General features: G+C 43.8%; 2 protein-coding genes across 3 annotated transcripts; both read left to right on the forward strand.

Moving 5' to 3' along the window:
* Nucleotides 1-5,326: 5,326 nt before the first annotated feature.
* Nucleotides 5,327-17,604, forward strand: ugt5g1 (UDP glucuronosyltransferase 5 family, polypeptide G1). 2 transcript variants are annotated; one of them, XM_036987513.1, is made up of 3 exons: nucleotides 5,327-5,417; nucleotides 14,350-16,025; nucleotides 17,485-17,604. In XM_036987513.1, exon 2 carries the CDS (start codon nucleotides 14,363-14,365, stop codon nucleotides 15,980-15,982), a length of 1,620 nt encoding a protein of 539 aa, XP_036843408.1. In that variant the 5' UTR covers nucleotides 5,327-5,417; nucleotides 14,350-14,362; the 3' UTR covers nucleotides 15,983-16,025; nucleotides 17,485-17,604. The 2 variants fall into 2 exon arrangements, with proteins under 2 accessions (XP_036843408.1, XP_036843407.1); XM_036987512.1 differs by lacking the exon at nucleotides 17,485-17,604 and having other exon boundaries at nucleotides 14,350-16,556.
* A 208-nt stretch (nucleotides 17,605-17,812) lies between these two features.
* On the forward strand, nucleotides 17,813-19,579 carry si:dkey-165a24.9 (probable G-protein coupled receptor 132). Its single transcript, XM_021614991.2, has 2 exons — nucleotides 17,813-18,438; nucleotides 18,720-19,579. Exons 1-2 carry the CDS (start codon nucleotides 17,852-17,854, stop codon nucleotides 19,114-19,116), a joined length of 984 nt encoding a protein of 327 aa, XP_021470666.2. The 5' UTR covers nucleotides 17,813-17,851; the 3' UTR covers nucleotides 19,117-19,579.
* Nucleotides 19,580-20,084: the final 505 nt, after the last annotated feature.

Raw genomic sequence — 20,084 nt, forward strand, 5'->3', positions numbered from 1 at the left:
ACAATTCAGAAAGCAGGCTACTGAAATACCATTACAGCCCAACTTCACTAAAGTCCATATTGAACTTTAGTTTAATGAACCTTAATAACACTGCCCTGGTAACAACACAGTTAAGGCAATATGCTCTACAGAGGGGGCATTGTATCATATCGGTCTGCTTGGTCTGCTGGAGCCAGAGGCAGGGGACTGGAGTATTAAGTACTGAAAGGCTTCATGGATCCTGATCCATGACATGGAATGTAAAATATAGACTTGCAAAGGTTACATGTGGAACAATGAATATATATATATCAATCTGAGCTCCCAATCTCCACACATACACACGCTCTGTTCTTTGCAGAGTGCAAGGGTAGTGATGCAGTACTCTACAGTGCCTTGCGAAAGTATTCGGCCCCCTTGAACTTTGCGACCTTTTGCCACATTTCAGGCTTCAAACATAAAGATATAAAACTGTATTTTTTTGTGAAGAATCAACAACAAGTGGGACACAATCATGAAGTAGAACGACATTTATTGGATATTTCAAACTTTTTTAACAAATCAAAAACTGAAAAATTGGGCGTGCAAAATTATTCAGCCCCCTTAAGTTAATACTTTGTAGCGCCACCTTTTGCTGCGATTACAGCTGTAAGTCGCTTGGGGTATGTCTCTATCAGTTTTGCACATCGAGAGACTGAAATTTTTTCCCATTCCTCCTTGCAAAACAGCTCGATCTCAGTGAGGTTGGATGGAGAGCATTTGTGAACAACAGTTTTCAGTTCTTTCCACAGATTCTCGATTGGATTCAGGTCTGGACTTTGACTTGGCCATTCTAACACCTGGATATGTTTATTTTTGAACCATTCCATTGTAGATTTTGCTTTATGTTTTGGATCATTGTCTTGTTGGAAGACAAATCTCCGTCCCAGTCTCAGGTCTTTTGCAGACTCCATCAGGTTTTCTTCCAGAATGGTCCTGTATTTGGCTCCATCCATCTTCCCATCAATTTGAACCATCTTCCCTGTCCCTGCTGAAGAAAAGCAGGCCCAAACCATGATGCTGCCACCACCATGTTTGACAGTGGGGATGGTGTGTTCAGTGTGATGAGCTGTGTTGCTTTTACGCCAAACATAACGTTTTGCATTGTTGCCAAAAAGTTCAATTTTGGTTTCATCTGACCAGAGCACCTTCTTCCACATGTTTGGTGTGTCTCCCAGGTGGCTTGTGGCAAACTTTAAAAGACACTTTTTATGGATAACTTTAAGAAATGGCTTTCTTCTTGCCACTCTTCCATAAAGGCCAGATTTGTGCAATATACGACTGATTGTTGTCCTATGGACAGAGTCTCCCACCTCAGCTGTAGATCTCTGCAGTTCATCCAGAGTGATCATGGGCCTCTTGGCTGCATCTCTGATCAGTCTTCTCCTTGTATGAGCTGAAAGTTTAGAGGGACAGCCAGGTCTTGGTAGATTTGCAGTGGTCTGATACTCCTTCCATTTCAATATTATCGCTTGCACAGTGCTCCTTGGGATGTTTAAAGCTTGGGAAATCTTTTTGTATCCAAATCCGGCTTTAAACTTCTTCACAACAGTATCTCGGACCTGCCTGGTGTGTTCCTTGTTCTTCATGATGCTCTCTGCGCTTTTAACGGACCTCTGAGACTATCACAGTGCAGGTGCATTTATACGGAGACTTGATTACACACAAGTGGATTGTATTTATCATCATTAGTCATTTAGGTCAACATTGGATCATTCAGAGATCCTCACTGAACTTCTGGAGAGAGTTTGCTGCACTGAAAGTAAAGGGGCTGAATAATTTTGCACGCCCAATTTTTCAGTTTTTGATTTGTTAAAAAAGTTTGAAATATCCAATAAATGTCGTTCCACTTCATGATTGTGTCCCACTTGTTGTTGATTCTTCACAAAAAAATACAGTTTTATATCTTTATGTTTGAAGCCTGAAATGTGGCAAAAGGTCGCAAAGTTCAAGGTGGCCGAATACTTTCGCAAGGCACTGTATTTGCATTGACAGAGGTACAGATGGTTTGATACACTGAGTGTACAAAACATTAGGAACACCTTCCTAATATTAGGTTGCACCCAATTTTGCCCTCAGAACAGCCTCAATTCGTTGGGGCATGGACTCTACAAGGTGTCTACAGCGTTCCACAGGGATGCTGGCCCATGTTGACTCCAATGCTTCCCACAGTTGTGTCAAGTTGGTTGGATGTCCTTTGGGTGGTGGACCATGATACACACGGGAAACTGTTGAGGGTGAAAAACCCAGCAGTGTTGCAGTTCTTGACACCGGTGCGCCTGGCAGCTACTACTCACCTTCCAACAGGACAACGACCTTAAGCACAAAGCCAAGACAACGCAGGAGTGTCTGCGGGAGTGGCTGAATGGCCTTGGGTGGCCCAGCCAGAGCCCGGATTTGAACGCAATCTAACATCTTTGGAAAGACCTGAAAAACGTTGTGAAGCGACGCTCCCCATCCAACTTGACAGAGCTTGAGAGGATCTGCAGAGAAGAATGTGAGAAAGCTTGTAGTGTCACACCCAAGAAGACTTAAGGCTGTAATCGCTGCCAAAAGTGCTTCAACAAAGTACTGAGTAAAGGGTCTAAATACTTAGGAAAATTTACAATTTAAGTTTTTTTTTAAATATAAATTTGTTTTTGCTTTGTCATTATGGGGTATTGTGTGTAGATTGATGAGGATATATACATTGTTTTATCCATAATGCTGTAATGAAACAAAATGTGGAAAAAGTCAAGGGGTCTGAATTCTTTCCGAATGCACTGTAGGGCCAGAGAACAACACAGACAGTGAAACATAGACAGACAGTGACACATTCAATACCGCCTTGCACACTCTTGCCTGTATCTAGCTGATCTAGAGTGAAATCATTCGTCCAACAGTTGCAAACAAGTGTATCTATTGGACAAATATGTATGTTTATCCCCGTTTCATTTCGTTTGCTTCCGTTTAAGAAATGTTTTTCAACAGGATCGGCAGAATGAATACACCCCTGATCACTTGCCTGCATCTAGCTGATCTAGGGTGAAATCATTCGTCGAACAGTTGCAAACAAGTGTATCTATTGGACAAATTATGATATGTTTATCCCCGTTTCGTTCCGTTTGCTTCCGTTTAAGAAACGTTTTTCAACAGGATCGGCGGAATGAATACACCCCTGATCACAAGTAAACACAGTTCACTTTCATAGCAGCCACGTTGTATTCCTTCTCGCATCAATGCGCTCTCCTCTTCTCACCTTTTCCCTTCGCTTGTGGATTTCAATACACATCACACCAGCTGTATGTGACCAAGCGGAAAAACCTTTCCAAGCCAAACCATATCATAACTGCTACACACATCCTACACCAATGTCACCATATTAGCTGAAGTAACCTTCATAGTCAACATATCTAATAGAACTTACACTTTAGTAAACCCACTACAATCACCTAGTAACGTTAGTGTACAGTCAGTAATCTACTCAGTAAGCAGTTTAGCAGTTACACTGGCAGGCCCTGGTGGCAATAAATTTGTCAAACCAAAAGCTTACTTACTTGGAAGAGTTCTAGTGTTGTGTTGGATAGTCATAGTCAGCTAGCTAACATAGCATCCCTCTGTTTGAGCCGGGTGTTTGAGTAGCCTAAACTAGCTAGCTAGCTGCATTTGCTAGCTAAGTACGTGTTAAGTGAAAGTGAAAACATTTTTGAATACATTTATTTGTTCAAAACTGTTAAACCATTGTCTTTCTCTCTCTTTGAGTCAACTACTCAGTTCATGTCAGTTCATGCTGAAAGAGCTCTGTTAGGTTGGAGGATGTCTCCAGAAGTTGTCATATGGAGGGGGGTGAGAACCATGAGCCTCCTAGGTGTTGTATTGAAGTCAATGTACCCAGAGGAGGACGGAAGCTAGCTGTCCTCTGGCTGTTTCAATCAATTATTTGGTGACGTGAATATATTTATTTATTTTTTATTTTTTTATATAAAATTCACTGAGGATGGTCGTCCCCTTCCTCCTCTGAGGAGCCCCCACTGGTTCAAAGGCAATTAAATATGTTTTACCTTGACAATTCACTCTTTAATGGCACACAGACTACACACTCCATTTATACATAGTCTCAGGGCTTAAAGCTCCTCCTTTAACCTGTCTCCTCCCCTTCATCAACAATTATTGAAGTGGATTTAACAGGTGACATCAATATGGGATCAAAGCTTTCACCTGGATTCACCTGGTGAGTCTATGTCATGTTTTGTACATTTTGACATTTCTTTCGTATAGAGAATTGACCTGAAAGTCTCACTTATGTGATGTTGGGTTGAACAAAGTAATATAGAGATTCCACATAGATTTTAGCATCAAGTAGGTACTGTTTCGCTCTTCTGTCCATGGCTGGAGTGTCCTTGTTGCTGTGCGCATAGTTGGTCAAGGTCCATTTAGAACAACACCCTCTGTCACATTTAACCATGATGTTATTTGCTCTGTGTTAACTTTCGCTGTCATGCTAAACTGAACCCTCCTGTGCTGGCTCGGATGTTTTCGTTTCACATTGTCCTTTCCAGTAACTATAGTGTGGTGGACGCGTAACCTGGCAAGTAGGCCTACAGTGCAGCTTGGCTTGGCTCAGTAGAGTGAAAAGGGTATGTGTATGCAATATCTTAGACATCTTGCCAGTCAGACATTTAACTTTGAAAAGGCATTGTTCCTTAGATATTTAAGTCATTGCCGTGTATAGATGATGAAATAGAGCTGTGAGTCATAAGACACATTTGACTTGACAACATTTTTACAACTCTGCACTTTATTGAACATGAAATGGATAACCGTGATGGCTTACTCAGACATTAGCAGTGATAGTTCAACGGCTTCAGTACATACCCCTCCATACAATTTGATCTTCAATTATGACTTGCTAAATTGTGATATAGTATGCTAAAATGAATGGATCTAGTAAAAATGTAACAAAATATTAATTGGGAATTGAATTTCTTTCATACTGCATTTCCTCAATCAGCGTACACATATGAGGTACCAGTAGGCCTACAGATATAGTAACTGCATAAATTAAACATCTTTAAGGTCTACAACTTCTACAAACAGTTAAAACCATAAAAAGCTTACTAATGGCTTCCATGTGAAATAAACAACACTCAAAGTTGATTCTTATTAAATGGGCAACCCTACAAATCCCTTCCACCATGGGGGGTGAGGAGCTCAATGTTCTTTACCCGGCTGCTTAGAATACAAACTGTCCCCCCGAACATGGCATTCCTCCCTCATCTTCCTTATCTAACTCAGAGGAGGAGTTAGTTGGTTGTTTGTTGGTGTGATGCTCTATTATAAAAACCAGTCCATCTGGGATCTTGTGTATTAACTAGCGACGAGGAAGAGGACAAGGGACCGTCTTTGTGTTACAGGTCACAGTGAGTTTATCATGTCTTTCACTAAACACTAACTGTGCTTCTCAGTGAAACTGAGACTGGCTATCCGTGCACACTGCTGCTACCGTGATATGATGAGAGTGAACTTGAAGAAGTAGGCGATAGATATTTTGTATCGCTCTATGTATTGTATCTCACAATATGTTTTGTAAGTTTGGATTACCATAGTTTCTATTGCCTTGTTAGGCAAAAACATCACATAGTTACCATATATTGTTGTAGTAAAAAATATTTTAATAAGAATCTTTCAAAAAGAAACCAATATGCATGCATTTTGCTTTACAGAAAGATTTACATTTTTAAACGGATCATTTTTCAACCGGATATTAGCATAAAATATGATAAAAGGCTGGACGCTCCATGACTTTTAGAGATGATGAAATAACCATAATAATCATCCAAAGTAATATACTGAATTGAGGGGAATAATTTCTAAATGATGCACAGCATACTGTGAGAGAGTGGAGCCAGTTGATGCTGATGGATTCTAGTTCAGAACCCTGTGTAAACCTCCAGTACAGACTATCAACAGCTTATTGTAAAATTACTTATTTGAAATTCGTGACAGGCACATGAAAAAGTACACTGTGTGTATTAGACAATTTTCATGCCAACATTACATTATTTTCTTTCTTCATATTGCATTTGTGTACATTACACAAATTTCAATTTGTTGTGGCTAACGTTAGCTAGGTGTCTAATGTTAGCTAAGGGGCTAACATTAGCTAGGCTAGGGGTTAATGTTAGGGTTAGGTTTAGGAGCTAAGGTTAGGTAACCTGCTGGATAAGTAGTTAAAGGGTTAAGGTTAGTGTTAGGAGTTAGGTTAAAGGATTAAGGTTAGGGTTATGGGAAGGGTTAGCTAACATGCTAAGTAAATGCAAAGTTGATAATTAGCTAAAATGCAAAAGTTTTCCGTGATGAGATTCAAACACACAACCGTTGGGTTCCTAAACGTTCACATTATACAGCAATCTTTCCTGTCTTAAGTAACCTAATGTCTTTATCTGTGCAATGTACACAAAATAGTGTACTACACATGAAAACATATACTTTTTCATGTGCCTGTCACAAATTTCCAATAAGCAATTTGTGTCTGGGTTGAGTACATGGTGTTCTATAGTCTAACTGTGATGACTTGCAGCAGGGAAGGGCAGCAGATAAACATGATAAACCAATGACCTGTGGTGAGGTCAGTAGCTGAGTAAGCACTGGCTATTATCAAAGCCAGATTTACTCACAAATAAACAAATTTCACCATACAACATAACTTCAACAACCAGAGTGACATAGGCTATTATTAACTGATATTGACAAACAATTTTTACCAAAATGTAAATACAAATGTAGCCAAGATACACAAGCAATAGCCTCTGATACACTGCTCAACTCAGCTCAGTCGTAGACCAATGTATCATCCACAGTTACAACTGATAGGTGGCACTAAAAGACCAATATACAGTGCCTTGCGAAAGTATTCGGCCCCCTTGAACTTTGCGACCTTTTGCCACATTTCAGGCTTCAAACATAAAGATATAAAACTGTATTTTTTTGTGAAGAATCAACAACAAGTGGGACACAATCATGAAGTGGAACGACATTTATTGGATATTTCAAACTTTTTCAACAAATCAAAAACTGAAAAATTGGGCGTGCAAAATTATTCAGCCCCTTTACTTTCAGTGCAGCAAACTCTCTCCAGAAGTTCAGTGAGGATCTCTGAATGATCCAATGTTGACCTAAATGACTAATGATGATAAATACAATCCACCTGTGTGTAATCAAGTCTCCGTATAAATGCACCTGCACTGTGATAGTCTCAGAGGTCCGTTAAAAGCGCAGAGAGCATCATGAAGAACAAGGAACACACCAGGCAGGTCCGAGATACTGTTGTGAAGAAGTTTAAAGCCAGATTTGGATGCAAAAAGATTTCCCAAGCTTTAAACATCCCAAGGAGCACTGTGCAAGCGATAATATTGAAATGGAAGGAGTATCAGACCACTGCAAATCTACCAAGACCTGGCCGTCCCTCTAAACTTTCAGCTCATACAAGGAGAAGACTGATCAGAGATGCAGCCAAGAGGCCCATAATCACTCTGGATGAACTGCAGAGATCTACAGCTGAGGTGGGAGACTCTGTCCATAGGACAACAATCAGTCGTATATTGCACAAATCTGGCCTTTATGGAAGAGTGGCAAGAAGAAAGCCATTTCTTAAAGATATCCATAAAAAGTGTCGTTTAAAGTTTGCCACAAGCCACCTGGGAGACACACCAAACATGTGGAAGAAGGTGCTCTGGTCAGATGAAACCAAAATTGAACTTTTTGGCAACAATGCAAAACGTTATGTTTGGCGTAAAAGCAACACAGCTGAACACACCATTCCCACTGTCAAACATGGTGGTGGCAGCATCATGGTTTGGGCCTGCTTTTCTTCAGCAGGGACATGGAAGATGGTTGAAATTGATGGGAAGATGGATGGAGCCAAATACAGGACCATTCCGGAAGAAAACCTGATGGAGTCTGCAAAAGACCTGAGACTGGGACGGAGATTTGTCTTCCAACAAGACAATGATCCAAAACATAAAGCAAAATCTACAATGGAATGGTTCAAAAATAAACATATCCAGGTGTTAGAATGGCCAAGTCAAAGTCCAGACCTGAATCCAATCGAGAATCTGTGGAAAGAACTGAAAACTGCTGTTCACAAATGCTCTCCATCCAACCTCACTGAGCTCGAGCTGTTTTGCAAGGAGGAATGGGAAAAAATTTCAGTCTCTCGATGTGCAAAACTGATAGAGACATACCCCAAGCGACTTACAGCTGTAATCGCAGCAAAAGGTGGCGCTACAAAGTATTAACTTAAGGGGGCTGAATAATTTTGCACGCCCAATTTTTCAGTTGTTGATTTGTTAAAAAAAGTTTGAAATATCCAATAAATGTCGTTCCACTTCATGATTGTGTCCCACTTGTTGTTGATTCTTCACAAAAAATACAGTTTTATATCTTTATGTTTGAAGCCTGAAATGTGGCAAAAGGACGCAAAGTTCAAGGGGGCCGAATACTTTCGCAAGGCACTGTAAGTCCCATTCCCACTGTATATACAAAGCAAAAGTACATGTCCAAGAGGTCTAAAAGTCAGGGTAAAAACTATGAATTTGTTATGATATTTCAAACAAGTCTACAGTGCAGTACTAACTGTTCGTCTGCCCGACAGCTAGCAATGAGGGAGATGGTGGTTGCCTTGACTGTCATGAATAAAGCCACGTGTTGTATGCTGCCTCTGTCTGGTCTTAACTTTCATTATATTTGATGTTCCACTCTTCGAACCCTGCAAAAGGTACATTACATGATGATTCCAACTTTGAAAATGATTTGAGGCATCCATTTGTCAGGTTGTTTTTGCTAGCTACAGTTGAGGTCCACATACACGCTAGCCAAATACATTTAAACTCAGTTTTCACAAATCCTGACATTTAATCCAAGTAAGAATTCACTGTCTTAAGTCAGTTAGGATCACCACTTTGTTTTAAGAATGTGAAATGTCAGAAAAATAGTAGAGAGAAATATTTATTTCAGCTTTTATTTCTTTCATCACATTCCCAGTGTGTCAGAAGTTTACATACACTCAATTAGCATTTGGTAGCATTGCCTTTAAATTGTTTAACTTGAGTCAAACGTTTCGGGAAGCCTTCCACAAACTTCCCACAATAAGTTGGGTGAATTTTGGCCCATTCCTCCTGACAAAGCTGGTGTAACTGAGTCGGGTTTGTAGGCCTCCGTGCTCGCACACGCTTTTTCAGTTCTGGCCACAACTTTTCTACAGGACTGAGGTCAGGGCTTTGATGGCCACTCCAATACCTTTACTTTGTTGTCCCTATGCCATTTCGCCACAACTTTGGAAATCAAATTTATTTATATAGCCCTTCTTACATCAGCTGATATATCAGTGCTGTACAGAAACCCAGCCTAAAACCCCAAACAGCAAGCAATGCAGGTGTAGAAGCACAGTGGCTAGGAAAAACTCCCTAGAAAGGCCAAAACCTAGGAAGAAACCTAGAGAGGAACCAGGCTATGATGGGTGGCCAGTCCTCTTCTGGCTGTGCCGGGTGGAGATTATAACAGAGCATGGCCAAGATGTTCAAATGTTCTTAAATTACCAGCATGGTCAAACAGTAATAATCACAGTAGTTGTCGAGGGTGCAACAAGTCAGCTCCTCAGGAGTAAATGTCAGTTGTCTTTTCATAGCCGATCATTAAGAGTATCTCTACCGCTCCTGCTGTCTCAAGAGAGTTGAGAACTGCAGGTCTGGGACAGGTAGCACATCCGGTGAACAGGTCAGGGTTCCATAGCCGCAGGCAGAACAGTTGAAACGAGCAGCAGCACGGCCAGGTGGACTGGGGACAGCAAGGAGTCATCATGCCAGGTAGTCCTGAGGCATGGTCCTAGGGCTCAGGTCCTCAGAGAGAGAATGAAAGAAAGAGAGAATTAGAGAGAGCATACTTACATTCACACAGGACACCAGATAAGACAGGAGAAATACTCCAGATATAACAGACAGACCCTAGCCCCCCGACACAAACTACTGCAGCATAAATACTGGAGGCTGAGACAGGAGGGGTCAGGAGACACTGTGGCCCCATCCGATGATACCCCCGGACAGGGCCAAACAGGCAGGATATACCCCACCCACTTTGCCAAAGCACAGCCCCCACACCACTAGAGGGATATCTTCAACCACCAAATTACCATCCTGAGACAAGGTCGAGTATAGCTCACAAAGATCTCCGCCACGGCACAACCCAAGGGGGGGGGCGCCAACCCAGACAGGAAGACCACGTCCGTGACTCAACCCACTCAAGTGACGCACCCCTCCTAGGGACGGCATGAAAGAGCACCAGTAAGCCAGTGCCTCAGCCCCTGTAATAGGGTTAGAGGCAGAGAATCCCAGTGGAGAGAGGGGAACCGGCCAGGCAGAGACAGCAAAAAAGCTGTCCTTGAAACAGTCTTGATATGTTCGTCAAAAGAGAGATCAGGGTGCAGAGTAACACCGAGGTCCTTCAGTTTTATTTGAGACTGTACAACCATCAAGATTACTTGTCAGATTCAACAGAAGATCTCTTTGTTTCTTGGGACCTAGAACAAGCATCTCTGTTTTGTCCGAGTTTAAAAGTAGAAAGTTTGTAGCCATCCACTTCCTTATGTCTGAAACACAGGCTTCTTGCGAGGGAAATTTTGGGGCTTCACCATGTTTCATTGAAATGTGTGCACATGTGCTCAGCGTGAACCTGCTTTCATCTGTGAAGAGCACAGGGCACCAGTGGTGAATTTGCTAATCTTGGTGTTCTCTGGCAAATGCCAAACGTCCTGCACGGTGTTGGGCTGTAAGCACAACCCCCACCTGTGGACGTCGGGCCCTCATACCACCCTCATGGAGTCTGTTTCTGACCGTTTGAGCAGACACATGCACATTTGTGGCCTGCTGGAGGTCATTTTGCAGGGCTCTGGCAGTGCTTCTCCTGCTCCTCCTTGCACAAAGGCAGAGGTAGCGGTCCTGCTGCTGGGTTGTTGCCCTCCTAAGGCCTTCTCCACGTCTCCTGATGTACTGGCCTGTCTCCTGGTAGCGCCTCCATGCTCTGGACACTACTCTGACAGACACAGCAAACCGTCTTGCCACAGCTCGCATTGATGTGCCATCCTGGATGAGCTGCACTACCTGAGCCACTTGTGTGGGTTGTAGACTCCGTCTCATGCTACCACTAGAGTGAAAGCACCGCCAGCATTCGAAAGTGACCAAAACATTAGCCAGGAAGCATAGGAACTGAGAAGTGGTCTGTGGTCACCACCTGCAGAACCACTCCTTTATTGGGGGTGTCTTGGTAATTGCCTATAATTTCCCACTGTTGTCTATTTCATTTGCACAACAGCATGTGAAATGTATTGTCAATCAGTGTTGCTTCCTAAGTGGACAGTTTGATTTCACAGAAGTGTGATTGACTTGGAGTTACATTGTGTTGATTAAGTGTTCCCTTTATTTTTTTGAGCAGTGTACATCCACAGGTACACCTCCAATTGACTCAAATTATGTTAATTAGCCTATCAGAAGCTTCTAAAGCCATTACATCATTTTCTGGAATTGTCCAAGCTGTTTAAAGGCCCAGTCAAATTAGTGTATGTAAACCTCTGACCCACTGGAATTGTAATACAGTGAATTATAAGTGAAATAATCTGTCTGTAAACAATTTTTGGGAAAATGACTTGTGTCATGCACAAAGTAGATGTCCTAACCGTCTTGCCAAAACTATAGTTTGCTAACAAGACATTTGTGGAGTGGTTTAAAAATGAGTTTTAACCTCTAGTGACACCCCATCCCGGGTCCGGGAGCATAATCATCGACTGACACTAATTAGCATAACGCAACAGACATAAATATTACTGGAAATATTCCTATTCATGAAAATCACAGTGAAATATATTGAGACACAGCTTAGCCTTTTGTTAATCACCCTGTCATCTCAGATTGTCAAAATATGCTTTACAGCCAAAGCAAGACAAGCATTTGTGTAAGTTTATCGATAGCCTAGCATAGCATTATGTCCAGCTAGCAGCAGGTAACTTGGTCACAAAAATCAGAAAAGCAATCAAATTAAATCGTTTACCTTTGATGAGCTTCAGATGTTTTCACTCACGAGACTCCCAGTTAGATAGCCAATGTTCCTTTTTTCCAAAAATATTATTTTTGTAGGCGAAATAGCTCCATTTGTTCTTCACGTTTGGCTGAGAAATCGACCGGAAATTGTGGTCACGAAAACGCTGAAAAATATTCCGAATTAGCTCCATAATATCGACAGAAACATGGAAAACGTTGTGTATAATCAATCCTCAAGGTGTTTTTCAAATATCTATTCGATAATATATCCACCGGGACAATTGTTTTTTCAGTAGGACCGATTGGAAAAATGGCTACTTCTGTATTTTACGCGAGAATCACTCTGAGAGCCATCAGGTGACCACTTGCACAATGCCGCTTATGGGTATTCTTCAACATAAATGTGTAAAACTACGTCACAATGCTGTAGACACCTTGGGGAATACATAGAAAAAAGTAATCTGGTTGATAGCCCATTCACTGCTCAATTGGAACGCAGAGCTTTCAAAACATGAGGCACTTCCGGATTGGATTTTTCTCAGGCTTTCGCCTGCAATATCAGTTCTGCTATACGCACAGACAATATTTTTACAGTTTTGGAAACTTTAGAGTGTTTTCTATCCTAAGCTGTCAATTATATGCATATTCTAGCATCTTGTCCTGACAAAATATTCTGTTTACTTTGGGAACGTTATTTTTCCAAAAATGAAAATACTGCCCCCTAGTCTGACTCCAACCTAAGTGTATGTAAACGTCCGACTGAACTGTAGCTAACTTCATTCAATTCAAGGGATGCGAGCACCAAAATATGTAGACACGTCCAAATATGCACAGCTTACCCCAGACAATACCCACACAACATGTTTAAGCAAAAGCATGCAAGGCAGTGACTGGAGTCAGGAATGGCTGTGTGTGTCAAGGATTTGAATGGATGGAAAGAAAGGCATGAATACCTTGGGGCCTTTCCGTAAGTTTTGTTGCAGGTTTAGCAAATGTTTATATTTCTAGCATAAAATCCCCAGAATCATAATCATTAGATTATCACAAGGGAACCACTGCCTACCCTGAATAACCTGATTGCACATCACTGTAATAAACATTCCAGGTCAGGTCACCCATGTCCAGTGTCTGCTGCACCCGTCCAGACAGGACGGGTTCTGCAGATCCTGATGGGAGCACAGTGTAGAGTCAGGTTGTGTCTAGGGTTTCAGCTCCTGAGATGTGATGTCATTGCACCAATGTCCTTTTCATTAGGCACCAAATGCAACAAAACAGCCTCAAACAAGGAGGCACTATCTGAACTTAGAAACGCTTGTTTTCGTTTTCCTTTGCAAAAGGTTTTGTTGCAGTGTGTGCCCTAATTAATGCAACCCAGATCTAGCTAAATGGCCAAAGCTAAAGGGTGTGTGGACCAGTGGAGTCTGCTGAGGGGAGGACGGCTCATAATAATGGCTGGAACGGAGCGAATGGAATGGCATATTGATGTATTGGATACCATTCCACCTATTCCGCTCCAGCCATTACCACAAGCCCACCCTCCCCAATTAAGGTGCCACCAACCTCCTGTGGTGTGGACTGTGTAGTATCTGTGTCTACTGAGCATGTAGTGTTTGTAATGCCTGTACTGATTCGGTAATGATGCATCAGTGAATGGAGAGGGTCTATAACGTGGGAGTGGAAGAAATTGACTGATAAGGTCCACTGTACTGTGTTCATCTCTGTATTTCATCCAGATTGAAAAACCATACAGTTATATTGTGTGGTAACTTAGGGAACCAATCTGCCCATAGTGGTACGAGGTGGTGACAACTCTGTTGAGAATACATCATATCGTGCATTTACTGTGTGGCTTGATGCTTCATTCTCACAGTAGCATAACATGGGAATACTGTTTCCACACAATGTAAGAAAATGTCCCCCTCCCTTCCTTCATAACAGTTTTATCTAGTGTTTCAGCATGTACAGCTTTAGAAAATAACCCAGTGGACATTTGGACATCTGCCAATTGCAGAGGCTGACATGTCGACTATGGAATTTATTTTGTACAGAAAAGACAATACCTCGATAAAGCTACTTTATAGTCAGACCATGTAATCTCTTTCTCAGTCCTTGCATTCTGTATGCTAAAACTGCTCATGAAAATAAAACCATTTCTATTGTATACTTTTTCTAAATATAACATATACTATCGTGGAGAAGAGAAGAGAAGAGAGAACATTTTCCTGAGATCGTAAACAAACGTTTTTTTCTTGTTGTTTGTTCCCAGCTCCAATGACGTAATGGGCATGTGCGGTGGAACAGCGGTGGTCCTTCGACGAATACTCTGCCTCCTCATCTTAATTCGGGGTTGCCGCAGTAACGGCAGTGGGGGAGGTAGAATCCTGGTCTTCCCAGAGGATGGCAGCCACTGGCTCAACATGGAGGTTATCCTCCGAGAGCTCCACTCCAGAGGTCACAACCTCACCGTGCTGCGCTCTGCCAAGAGCTGGTACATTCCCCAGAATTCCCCTGTCTACACCTCTATCACCGTGAACCCTGCTCCTCCTCCGGCGGGCGAGGACCTGGGTCCTAACTTCTACACCATCCTGATGCAGCGCTCACTGAAACTCCGCAGGATGTTACCGGTCCTCCGCTTCCTGGAGCAGCAGAAGGACACGGCGGCCATGTTGATGATGTTTCACAGCGAGGCACTCTGCATGATCTCCACCATCTTGGATGACTCCGTCCTCGTCGCCAAACTGAGGGTGTCCAGATTTGACCTGATGCTCACCGACCCTGCCTTCCCTGCTGGAGTGCTCCTGGCCCAATACCTAGGCATGCCCATGGTTTATAATGTCCGCTGGCTCAACGCAGGCGAGGCCCACATGACTGTCGCCCCCACGCTGCCCTCCTATGTTCCGATGTACAACTCCCTGTTCAGCGATAATATGGACCTCCTTCAGAGGACAGAGAACTTCCTGCGTTACCTGGTCATCCTCCTCCAGGAACACCTGGTCATCCTGCCACTCTACGTCAACCTGCTCCAACGTCACTTCCCCCCTGGTGCTGACCTGCTCTCCATGCAGCGCTCAGCAGACGTGTGGCTGATGCGGGTGGACTTTGTCTTTGAGTTCCCGCGGCCTACCATGCCCAATGTGGTCTATGTGGGGGGCTTCCAGTGCCGCCCAGCTGAGCCACTTCCTGCTGACCTGGAGGCCTTCATGCAGAGCTCTGGAAAGCATGGGGTGGTGGTCATGTCTCTGGGAACGCTGGTGTCTGCCCTGCCTAAGGAGGTGACCGAAGCAGTGGCCCAAGCCTTTGCCAAGCTGCCCCACAAGGTGGTGTGGAGGTTCCTGGGAGAAAGACCAATTTCTCTGGGGAACAACACCCTGCTACTGGACTGGCTCCCCCAGAACGACCTCCTGGGCCACCCCAAAACCCGCGCCTTCGTGGCTCACGGAGGCACCAACGGCCTGTATGAGGCCATCTACCACGGGGTCCCTGTGCTGGGCCTGCCGCTCCTCTTCGACCAGTTTGACAATGTCCTGCGGCTGCGGGTGCGCGGGGTGGCACGGGTGCTGGAGGCCGCCACTCTCACCACAGAGGACTTCCTGGAGGCCCTAAGGGATGTGCTGGAGAATAAGTCCTACCGCCACAACATGCAGAAGCTCTCTGGCCTGCACCGCGACACGCCCCTGTCCCCGCTCGCCAGTGCCACCTTCTGGATTGAGTACGTGATGAGGAACGGTGGAGCGTCCCACCTGCGCACCGAAGCCTACAGCCTGCCCTGGTACTCCTACCACAGCCTGGACGTGGCGGCGCTGCTCCTGGCCCTCAGCGGGGCCTCTCTCTGGGCCTCAGTCTATGTCTGCAGCAGGCTGTGCTGCAGGAGCTCCAGGAGGAAGACCAAGCTGGAATGAGACATGAATCTAAAGATGGGCCAAGATGGGTATTTTAGATGTTGTACGTATTTGACCATCAATTGGCACTTTTCTGTCAACGATTTTAAAAATTGCTCAAAAGAATCTTGAGAAAAATTTTACAAATTCAAAAAATAACTCCAAAGCCCACCATAAATACATAATAACATTAAAGGGAGGTACATGACTCAATAAAAACTGATGAAAAGTTATTTATATTCAGACTGGCCTTAGGGAATGTGGTGCCATGGAACTGTCAGATAACATATTGGATTTCAGTCTGGTGAGGGAAAGTACAAGATGACAAAGATAACAATCTCCTCTCTATGATATCATGTGTTAAAAATACAGCCTAGCCAACATTGTCTCACACTCCCATTCTCCTCAAACAATTTGAATTGTGTAGTCGTAGCTTTTCCCTGTGCCTGAGCTACAAAGTAATCTTAGTGTAAATTATGACTATACTGTATACCACAGTCGACAAATATGTTTGTTCAAAGGAAAAACATGTCATACCCATACTTTTCCACCTAAAAGCCCCAGTAAGAAGTCTCAATAAAGATGTAATTACTGTCATCCGAGTACAGTCAATTGACATTACACACACTCCTTTTTCTGTTGAGTGTTGAGTGGTGCGCGTTGTGTTGCATTTACACTGTCTCTTTGTTAGGCTGTAATCTCAGCCTGTCAGTTGCTTCCTCCTCCTTCTCCGGTGCAGAGGCTGATCCTCTCATCACATGGCCTCTGTGGCCTGTTATCTCTGCTTTCTGACACAGAAACACACACACGCAGTGAGAGGCATCCATTGTTTAAGAGAAGACAAAAGGGAAATATGTTATGTTACAGAATATTTGTTTCTTAAATGCTTTGCCTTAGTTTCCCCAACCATGAGAAATGGTCACAAATTCATAGATTGTTACAAGAATACCATCCATAAAGCACTTAGAATTTTTCTCACTCAATTTTTTTCCTCCTCTAACGGTGAGAGAACGAGGGAAAAGGGAGAAAGAGGGAGGAGAGGAGTGAGTGTTTTTGTTCAGGAAAAGAAAGGGGTTCTCCTGCGGTTCTCAGGATGTTGCCCTTAAAGCCTGGAAAAGTGGGCTTCCTGTCCAGGGTAACAATCAGAGAATAGACAAGGCCCTGAGAATTATGACGCTGTGTTCCTTCAGCAGCAGACACACTTTGTGTTGTACACTAAGCAGCTGGAGGGAAGAAGAGGTTTGTGGAACGATTTCTACTGCATGGACTTTTAGAGCTGTCTGGGTGAGGTGAATGAAAAGATTCTCAAAATAAGTTGTTTTTTTGGGCATTTTTTTTTCTTCTCTTTTTTTTTATGCTTAAATTGTATGGGTTTCACTTTTAATCTCATGCTCCAATGCAACTGTTGTACATAGTACAATACTGTACATGCTTGTGTAATGTTCTGATTTAATGTTGTAGAAATGCTGTACTAATCTTGTCATGATCCTCCTATCATCTTCATCCTTCCTTCTCCTCCCCAGGTTTTCCACCAGGATTTGAGATCACTGGATCCTAAGCAGAATGAAATTTGCGTGATGAATACCTGACTCTAGGAGCCAATAGAAACAATATGGACATATCACATGCATAAATTTATAGATTTTATGAATGATTTGGATTAGAAAACTTCCTCTGTCGAGTGCATCTATTTCCACCTTTTCTATCAGAAGTATTGCATTTATGAATGAATTGAATGGATATAAATCCAGAGACTGTCACACCACTGTCTCTCTCTGGGAATATAGATTTGCACCAGAGGGTGAAATAAGCACCTGTGTACTGTAGTACCTGGTTTCTTGTCAAGGGACTTTGAGGGTATCCCCCCTCACCCAGAGACTGTCAGAGACCATGTCCAACAGCAATGACAGCTGCAACCTCCCCCTGAACACCGACACACTTGGTCTCACCTACATCTACAGCCTGGCCTTCTCACTGGGTCTCCCTTGCAACCTGCTGTCTCTCTGGGGACTGTACCAACTGGGCCGGTCCGGCGGGGGTGGCTGTCAGCTGGTCTATATCCTCAACCTGCTGCTCTCTGACCTCCTCCAGCTCCTCACCCTCCCTCTCTGGATCCTCTATCTCCAGGGGGCGCACCGCTGGCCCTACGGCCGCCCCGCCTGCGAGTTCGTGGGCTATGTCTTCTACGTCAACGTCTACGCTAGCGTGGTGTTCCTCTGTATCATCGCATTGGACCGTTGCCTGGCGATAGTACACCCGTTGAGTAGTCGTGGCGTTCGGACCGTGCGGGTGGCGGCGGTATTGGGGGTGGCGGTCTGGACACTGACCTTTCTGTTCTGTTTGGGCGGGCTTCTTCCGTCAGTGTTTGATGCGGAGAGGCTGTTGTGTCTGGAGCAGTACCCCGTCAGCCTCAGATATGCTCACTTTAAGATTGCTACGGTTGTCATGGGGTTCCTGCTGCCCTGTGGTATACTGGGGTGAGTGGGAAACGGAGTATGAAGTATGCTTGGCTGACATGTTATGTGTGATTGCATAAAGAAAAGGAGTGTGGCCTGCACTCTGCATCTACATGTGTCCGTCGATAATGCTTTGATAAATATGAAGTGAACACTATGAACAACTTTATATTAACATGTCACATTACATGCAAAAGGATGTGTCAATGAGAGGAGTCTTGTTAAGTCACATCTAACATATATATCTGACATGACCTTTGACCTTGGCCTCTGTATCTCTCTCCCGCACCCTCCCCTTACAGCTACACTTCCGCCCGCATAGGAGTGACTCTCCATCACTCGCCATCCGTCTCCGACCAGGGTCGTCACAAAATCACAGGCATCCTCATCGTCATCACCGTCATCTTCATCGTCGTCTTTGGACCCTACCACCTCATCGGGGGGTACCGTTTCGTCTCCTTGCTCCTCACAGATGACCCCTGTGAGTTGGAGCGGTCCATTTTCCTGTGTTACCGGCTGTGCTATGGCCTGACGAGCCTCAACACCCTGCTGGACCCTCTGTTCTACATCTTCCTGTGTCATGACGCCCGTCTGGAGCTCCGCAGGTCACTGACGCCCTGTCTGGGACAGGGGCACACAGCCCCCAAACAAGTCAGACTAAGTCTCAGAGGGAATCCTGATCAGAGTGACAGTGTGTAGAGAGACTGGATTGGACACGTTTTTGAATTTCCTGTTCCTTTGATTCTGAGGAAGAAGAATCTGGATAAACTCTATTATGTTACCCGTTTCTTGTTCTTTGATGGTCTTGAAGTCGAGAGGAGAGGACACATTTTGTGGCGACACCAGCCATACACTACAATGCAGTGTTTTCATAGACTTGCTCAAGGAACTGACTCCACTGGTTTGGCTGCTGAGAATTGGTGATGGGAAAAAAGCAGCGATTGTGCCACCTAGTGGGGAGAGCATGTATGCTGTTGGCTGAAATTGGAAAGGGTACTCCATCTGCTTCACCTTTCTGCTGACAGTCATCTCTAACTTATAATGCACTGCAATAGCTGCCTCAGTTTATACAGCCATATGAATGACTATCCGTGGATATCAACAATAATGTCAAATGTGTCTTGATTACTTGCTTATTGCAGTAAATAAAGTCATTTTAAATACCTTATTTATTCATTTGTATGAGAAACTCTTATCATACCCCAGACACTAAAACATTAACAAACACATACTGCAGAGACTAAAACAGACAGTCTGAGAGTCAGAGTCTTTATGTGTCTTTTACTGAGGAGTGGCTTCCGTCGCCCACTCTACCATAAAGGCCTGATTGGTTGAGTGCTGCAGAGCTGGCTGACCTCCTAAAATGTTGACCCATCTCCACAGAGGAACTCTGGAGCTCTGTCAGAGTGACCATTGGGTTCTTGGTCACCTCCCTGACCAAGGCTCTTTTCCCCCGATTGCTCAATGTGGCCGGGCTGTGTTCTTGGGGACCTTTAATGCTGCAGACATTTTCTGGTACGCTTCCCCAGATCTGTGCCTTGACACAATCCTGTCTCAGCACCACCATAAAAACCTGTACTTGCCTTGTCATTAGGGGGAATTGTGTGTAGATTGCTGAGGATTTGTTTTATTTAATCCATTTTAGAATAAGGCTGTAACGTAACAAA

This window comes from Oncorhynchus mykiss, chromosome 9 (genome assembly GCF_013265735.2).
Source record: "Oncorhynchus mykiss isolate Arlee chromosome 9, USDA_OmykA_1.1, whole genome shotgun sequence".
Lineage (NCBI taxonomy): Eukaryota > Metazoa > Chordata > Actinopteri > Salmoniformes > Salmonidae > Oncorhynchus > Oncorhynchus mykiss.